This window comes from Mustela nigripes, chromosome 1 (genome assembly GCF_022355385.1).
Source record: "Mustela nigripes isolate SB6536 chromosome 1, MUSNIG.SB6536, whole genome shotgun sequence".
Classification (NCBI taxonomy): Eukaryota; Metazoa; Chordata; class Mammalia; order Carnivora; family Mustelidae; genus Mustela; species Mustela nigripes.
The window spans coordinates 7,918,602-7,925,424 of record NC_081557.1 but is presented as its reverse complement, the minus strand read 5'-3'; the positions used below and the strand labels follow the sequence as shown (position 1 = coordinate 7,925,424).

General features: G+C 66.2%; 1 protein-coding gene across 2 annotated transcripts; it reads right to left on the bottom strand.

The window, feature by feature from the left end:
- Positions 1 to 1,321: 1,321 nt before the first annotated feature.
- RCOR2 (REST corepressor 2) lies at positions 1,322 to 6,191 on the bottom strand. 2 transcript variants are annotated; one of them, XM_059403071.1, is made up of 12 exons: positions 5,527 to 6,188; positions 4,687 to 4,743; positions 4,297 to 4,377; positions 4,020 to 4,072; positions 3,772 to 3,933; positions 3,494 to 3,618; positions 3,325 to 3,394; positions 3,033 to 3,248; positions 2,613 to 2,690; positions 2,420 to 2,477; positions 2,039 to 2,268; positions 1,533 to 1,944 (listed from the first exon to the last, which is right to left on the bottom strand). In XM_059403071.1, exons 1-12 carry the CDS (start codon positions 5,651 to 5,653, stop codon positions 1,630 to 1,632), a joined length of 1,572 nt encoding a protein of 523 aa, XP_059259054.1. In that variant the 5' UTR covers positions 5,654 to 6,188; the 3' UTR covers positions 1,533 to 1,629. The 2 variants fall into 2 exon arrangements, with proteins under 2 accessions (XP_059259062.1, XP_059259054.1); XM_059403079.1 differs by lacking the exon at positions 2,039 to 2,268 and having other exon boundaries at positions 1,322 to 1,944; positions 5,527 to 6,191.
- Between the last annotated feature and the right edge of the window lie 632 nt (positions 6,192 to 6,823).

The window sequence follows — 6,823 nt, the reverse complement described above, 5'->3', positions numbered from 1 at the left end:
GAGACACTGCCCAGGGCCTCCACAGCCGCCTGGTGGGGGGCTGGATAGGGCAGCGGGGGGCCGGGAGCCTCTGCCCTCCCCCGGGGGTGGGGGGACAGATCGGCCTAGTGACTCCCAGCTTGCTAACCTCCTCGGCCAGCGTGGGAGTGGCTGGTTATGGGCGCTTGGCTGGTGGCGGCCGCTGCAACCCTTAATTTATTTCTCTGCTGTTTCTGTTCCTGAGAAACTGGGGGAGGGGGGTCCTGCACAGAGGCTGCCCCTGCCCTCACCTGAGTTGTACATTTTTTTGTGATGGGTTTTATTTTTTATTTTATTTTTATTTTTATTTTTATTTTTTTTTTTGATTTATGATGACTCCACTCCTATTCATCACCCACCCCCCCCCCCCAAGCCCAGGCTCCGTGGCAAGTCAAGCCCTTAGGGTCCCAGGAAGGGGCATAGCCAACCTCAGCCCTCCTGCCCCAAGCCCCGGCTGCGGGCTCCGGGCTCCGGGCTCTGGGCTCAGGCTCCGACCAAGGGCTCCCCCTCCTTCTGTCCCTCCCTCCCTTTCCCTCCTCCTCCCTCCCCACCCCTCCTGCCCAGTGGAACAGCCCGGGTGCTCTGAGGGGCCAGGAGGGCATGGCTTGGCTCCCAGAGGGGGTGGTGGCCCATGGAGGGGCTCCCAGGCAAGGTGGCCCCTCCCCACCCACCCTCCCACACCCGCACTTAGTTTCTCCTCTGGATCAAACACGTAATAAAGAGAATGTTTGGAATCTGAGCTGCCTCCTCCTGTTTCTTCTCCCAACCCGGCAGGGACCCAGTCCCCCTGGGCAAGATGTGGCTCAGCTCAGCCCAGCCCGCCAGCCTTGCAGGAGAGAATGGATTCCTGTCTGGGGCCTGGGGGAGGCCAGTGCTGGGTGGCTGCTCCCTCCCATCCTCAGGGCACAGACAGGAAGCAAAGCCCAGGGCAGTCCACACTGAAGGAAGAGAGAGCACTCGGTGAACGTGGAAGATTTTATTTATTTTTAAAAAACATTGAAAAATAAACCCATGTCTGCATATGTTCCCAGCCCTCCTTTCTCTAAGCTTTCAGGCCGCGGGTCCAGTGGGCACCCTCCGAGCTCAGCACTTCTCGGCAGACTCCAGAAGACAGGAGAGCTGCCCATCCAGTTCTGCCACACTCAGGCCCCGAAGGAACCTCTCTGCCCACCTCCCCCCTCCAGCCCCCTCCCCACCTCACCCGGACTTTATTGCTAAAAGAAAGGAAAGAGGAAGAACAGCCAAGGCTGTCCTCTCCCCCATCCCCCAAGCTAAGATCACTACCCCCTCTACACAAAGGGCCAGACCCAAAGGCCAAGCCCCAGCAGACTAGGAGGCAGCCATTCCAGCCCCAGCCAGGACGAGCAAGGACCCTCAGGCCAGCTCAGAAGACCCCTGAGCCCCAGCCCCTGGCTGGGGTGGGCGCCGAGAGACTCCGCTGCCAGAATCCTGCAGAGCCCACAGGTCCAGACTGTGCCCACTGGCAGCTCTGGGACTTTGAAAGACCTGCCCAAGAGCTCGAGTCCCTTCCGTCCTCAGTGAAGCCAGAGGTGTCCAAGGATGGCCAGCAACGGCGTTCTGGAGCCTCTGGAGGGTAGAGGGCCTCAGGGCTCAGAGTGAGGGTGCCGGAGGCTCCAGGGGGGCTCCAATCAGGGTGGGTGGGGGCTGAGGGCCAGGCCGGGCACCATGGCGGGAGGCAGCCAGAGCAGGGCGGATGAGAGGTGGTGGGGGCTGGTTGGGGGCCAGGCGGGGCTGGAGGAACCGGCCCTGCTGGAGTGGGGGTGGCTGGCGGAGCAGGGTGGGCGCCGTGGGCAGAGGCGGCCTCAGCAGCGGCGGCGGCTGGGACAGCGAGGCGGGAGGCGGTGGCGGCGGCGGCACGGTGGGCAGCGATCGGGGCACAGACGTTGAGACGGAGGTGATCTGCACCTGAGAGGTGAGAGAAGGGGAGACCAGGTTCCAGCACAGCCTCGCCCCCATCTAAGACCACAGCCGGTCTCAACCCTCACTCTCAGCCCCTCACCTCATCATCTTCCTCGAGGGCTGGGGCCGGCAAGGGGGCCCCTCTCCTAGCCTCCTCCATTGGGACTGGGGCTCCGGGGGCCCCATCCTGCTCGGCCTCCCATTCCTGCAGCACCTCCTCCAGGTTGAAGCGGCGCCGATAGCTCACGAAGAAGGTCTTCACCTGGGTCAGGGTCTTGTTTCCAATGACCTCGGCAATAGCCCCGAAGTCTTTGCCGTACCTCCGGATGGCTACAAGGGTCCAGAGCGCAGCCAAGTGTGAACACCCCATGAGAAATATTTCCTTCCCTGACCCCTCCCTTCCCTTCTGCCCCAGGTCCTTGGAGGGTGGGGAAAGATTCCTGGGGCTCCCCATAACGCACCCCCCCGCAGTCTAACCCACCTTGTACGGCCAAAAGCTGCTCATCGGTGGTCCAGCGGGAGTTGAACTTGGTGTTGGCCTGGAGAGCAGAGGATTTATCCTTTGAACTCAAAACTATGCAAACAGAGGGCCCTGCCCCCCAGAGCTCCCCTTTCGGCTCCCGTGGGCAGCACGAGAGTAGCCCCGGCTGCACCCAGGCCTGGAGCCCCCTCACCTCCGGGGGGCGCAGTGGATCGATGCCCCCCTCCAGCGCTTGGCGGAGGCTGCTGTTGGTCTGCTTCATGCTTTGTACCTGAGAAGGCCGAGCAATGACCCATCAAGCTCTCCTGCCAGAGAGGCCACCAAGACCAACTCTGGCCACGGCTGGACTGCGCCAACACGGCTCATGGCCACCCACCCACCACCCAGCTCACCCCTCCCGCCCCACGCGGTTTGTCCCCCTCTTACGGACCAGAGGAGTTTCCTCAAAAGGCCCAGAAAAGAAGACCCAGTTACCCAGAAGCCTAGATGATGCGGCAGAAGCAGTCGGGGCATCTGGACTTCTCCCCTTGCACCCCAGCTGTCCCCAAAATTGTAGCTCCCTGGGCTGCCCGCCACCCCCTCCACACGGCCCCTTCCTCTCTCAGGCCCCCACCTGGCGCTTGAGGGAGATGAGCTGCGAGTCAAGGCCTCGAAGAGTGAGGTTGGCAAGGTCTGGGCTTCCTGACACAGCCGTGAGGCCCTCGGGGCTCAGGTACATGCCCTTGGGTGGGCGACGTCGGGTTCGCAGCGGGTGGTGACGGTACTGAGACCCCTGGGCCTCCTTCTTCCCGGGGCCTGGCCGGGTATTCAGGGGCCGAGAGGGCAGAGGCTGCAAGGGAAAGGACAGGGGTGGGTGGTGTGGAGCCCAGCGACAGGGCAGGCGGGTAGGCAGGGCCAGACCTCACCTCTCTCTTAGGGTCTCCAGCATCCGGCTCTCCCTCACTAACGGCTCCCCGGCCCTCTTCAAGCTCATCGCTGTTGACACAGGGGCCCGGAAGGGAGTGAGGCAGAGGCCAGGGCCACCCCCTCCCCAGGGGTCAGTGACCCCCCCCCCGGGGCCCCCAAGACCCCCACCTGTCTTCTTTGTCCTTTCGGCCCCCCAGCCGCCGAGCCTGTCTGTCCATCACGCTGGTCCGGCTGCGGGTCTTCTTCCACGAGTAGTAATACTTCACCAGGCTGGGGATCAGCTTGTCAGGGAGCTGGAAGGACAATGCCAGAGGCTGGGGCCCACCCCACGCCCGGGGCCCACCCCACACCCGGGGCCCACCCCACGCCCTGCACCCACCCGCCGGGGCAGCCTCATCACAACCAGAAGGGCTAAGGAACACTTGGCTGGGGCGAAGGGGCTTTACCATCTGCTGGATCCGCTGGAAGCACTTGCCATGGAAGCCAAAGGCCTGTTCAAACAGCACCTTGTCCTCCACGGTCCACTCGTCAGGGAACGGGGTGAAGTTGGCCAAGTCGGCCAGCGACTTCTCCACATCATGCTTATGCCACAAGAGCATGCCCAGCGCCTGGTCCGGGAGAGGGAACAACTCAGCTCGGCTGCCCCCAGCACTGTCCCATCCCCACCCCGGATACCCATGGGGCCAAGGCTCACCTGCTCAATGTTGTAGCCATGCTTCTCCTTGGCCATCGCAATGTACTTGTCAACTGCAGGGATGGGAGGGGCCCGGTATTGGAGAAGGGGTTACCACGCCCGACCCAAGCCTGCTTGCCCAGATGGAGGGAGGCCCCCAGGGGCTGGGCCCCCAAGCCTGAGTCCCAGGGCAGGGGCTGAACCCACATACCTAAGCCTCCAGCCCAGTAACTGACTGGCATGAACCCAAACCCCCAGCTCCCAAGGATGTGACCGAACCGGGATCTTGCCCACTCACGCTTGGCATCTGACACACAGTGGTTGGGCGACCACACCAACATCCCCTTCAGCTCCTTGTTACTGTAGCGGGCTGGGCTCTCTGAAACACAAGACCAGAAAGGGGAAGACCTTCGGCTCAGCCTAGCAGCGCTGGTCTGGACCCGTGGCCAGAGGGTGGCAGAGAAGTGGGGCTTGTGAGGTGAGGCCCAGAAGGGAAGAAGGGGCAGAGACCCAGACAGGAAGGCAGCGCAGGAAAGCTAAGCCCATGCCACGGGCTACCCACCCCCGCCCGCCCGCCTGCCTGCCTGTCCTCCCAGTGGGCACCAGCCAAGGGCTCCCCCAGGTGGGGCTCAGGGCCAAGCCAGGGGCCCTCCGCTCCCCTCCCTTCGCAGCCTGTCCTGCCACTCACCAGGCTTGCACTCCGGAATTACGGCCTGGTAATTGGTTCCAACGCGGATCATGCTGTCTGTGGAGCCAGGGGGAGGCAGTCAGGACTCCAGGGAGGGAGGGGGGGAGGACAGGAGGATGTGGCGGGGAGGGGGTGGGGGGGCGCTGGCCCGGGGCTCTCCCTCCTGACCACCCAGGGCCCTCACCTTCTAGAAGGCTCACTTTTCCCTGATCTTTCCCCTCAGTTACCCTCAGCCACAGAAGAAACTGGAAGATGAGAGACCCTGCCTAGTCATAGCCCATAGTGGAGGTGGTTGGGGGGCGGGGTGGTGGCGGGGACAAGGGGCCAGTTTAGAGCCCAGGCCAAGTAGAGCCCTTTGTTCTGGCGGGGGGTGGAGGGGTGGGGAGGGGGGTCTGCTGCCCCTAGACCTGGACCATAGCCCTGCAGGGAAGCCAAGGCTCCTCCCCACATGAGCCTCACAGCTCGGTGTGGAAGTGTCTTTCCAGCCCCTGCCCCAGCCAGACCTCAGTCCCCCGTAAGGTGGCAAGGTATGAGCGGCCCAAACTGCGCCAAGGAGGCCTGCCTGAGTCCTTCAGAGACTGAGGGCAGGGCAGGGCAGGGCAGGGCAGGCAGGGCGGGCAGGGCGGGGGTGGGCAGGGCCGCCTCCTCGGCAGCTAGGGGCCCAGCCTCCAGACTCCCCGAGCCGGCAGACCCCGGGGCTTGGGGAAGAAGCCAGCCAGAGGCTCCAGTCCTAGGAGGCAGGAGACACGAGTCGCAAACGCCCGTGGTCGGCAACTCTCCCCCCGCCCCACTCGCGTCCCCGGTGCTGGTGCACCTTTAACCCTAGGCCGCCGGGCTCACCGTGCGAGTGCTCCTCCTCGCTGCTGTCATCCTCCGAGTGGGGCTGTCCGCCGTTGGGCGCCGTCTTGGCCCGGCTGCGGGACAGGATCCCGGAGCCCGCGCTCGGCTTCTCCATCACCGAGGGCATTACCCCGCCCAGCTGCCCCGGGGGGCGCGGGAGCCTTCGGAGAGCCGCGGTGGTTGCCGCGCTCGCCTCGAGTGCCGTGCCCGGCCCGGCCTGGAGAGGTCGCCACTGAGGCTACGAGAGGCAGGAGGTCAGCGTGGCCGGGGTCCCGCGGGGCAGGAGCCCTGCGGACAGCTCCGCGCTCTCCGCGACCCCCACGGGCGAGGGCGTCAGAAAAGTTTGTGCAGAAGTGGGGTACGCGGGGGATGAGCGCAAGGTCCGGTGCGGTTGGGACGCGCTCGCTCCGGACGCTCCACGGGATTGGGGCTCCCCTGGAGAAGTCGGGGCACCCTGCCTTCGGGGCGCCCCGGGGCCCCAACGCCCTCACGCCCACGCAGTTGAGCGGGCAGGCGCTGCGGCGCAAGTGGCGCCCCCCGCGGGCTGCACGCCTCTCGACTGCACCGGGATGCCCCCGTCCCCGGGCGGGGACCCCTGTCCCGACCAGACCCCTGCCTGCGACGGCAGACGGCGGGGTCCCGGCGGTGGCGGCGGCGGCGGCGGTGGCGGCGGGACGGCGCGCACGGCGCGCCGCGCTGGGCAGAGTTGCCGGGAGGCGGGCGGAGCGCAGCCGCGGGCGCCGCCTCGCACCCTCCCCGGCGCGCTCGCTCTCCCCGCCGCGCTCGGGCTGCTGCTCGCCCGCCCGCTCTCCGCCGCCGCTCGCTCCTCGCGCACACAATGAAGCTGCTGGCAGGGAAGTAGTGCCGGCTGCGGCCTCAGCACCCCTCCCCCAGCCGATGCCTCCGCCAGCTGAACATCTGGCCCTGGGGTGGGAGGGAGGGCCCGGGGGGCGGGGCCTGGGGGCCGGGGCTAGACCTCCAGGGGGTGGGGTCAGGGCCGGAGTGGAGAGCGCTTCCCTCCGCGGGGCCCCGGGGCTCCCGGACTTGCCCCCGGGGGGAGACCCCGACTGCCCCCCAGGAGTAGCCGGGGGTCAGCTCCACCCACGCGCACACCAGTCCCGCACACCAGTGGGCTCGGGTTACTGCCGCCTGCCCCCGGGGCCCTGAGGCCGCCTGCCCGCCCGCCCGGGTGGAGCCCAGCTTTTCCTTCCATTTCCCTTCCTGCCAAGGAACTCCCCGCCCCCCCTTCCGCAAGGGGGACCCCCTCCCTCTTGCGCCCTTGGGGGCCAGAGCGGAT

Coding starts and splice junctions, on each gene's coding strand:
- RCOR2 (XM_059403071.1), bottom strand. CDS start 5,653: ATGCCCTCGGTGATGGAGAAGCCGAGCGCGGGCTCCGGGATCCTGTCC. Junction 4,378..4,686: donor AATTCCGGAGTGCAAGCCTG/GTGAGTGGCAGG, acceptor CTTGTGTTTCAG/AGAGCCCAGCCCGCTACAGT. Junction 2,269..2,419: donor GCAGCTTTTGGCCGTACAAG/GTGGGTTAGACT, acceptor GGACCCTTGTAG/CCATCCGGAGGTACGGCAAA.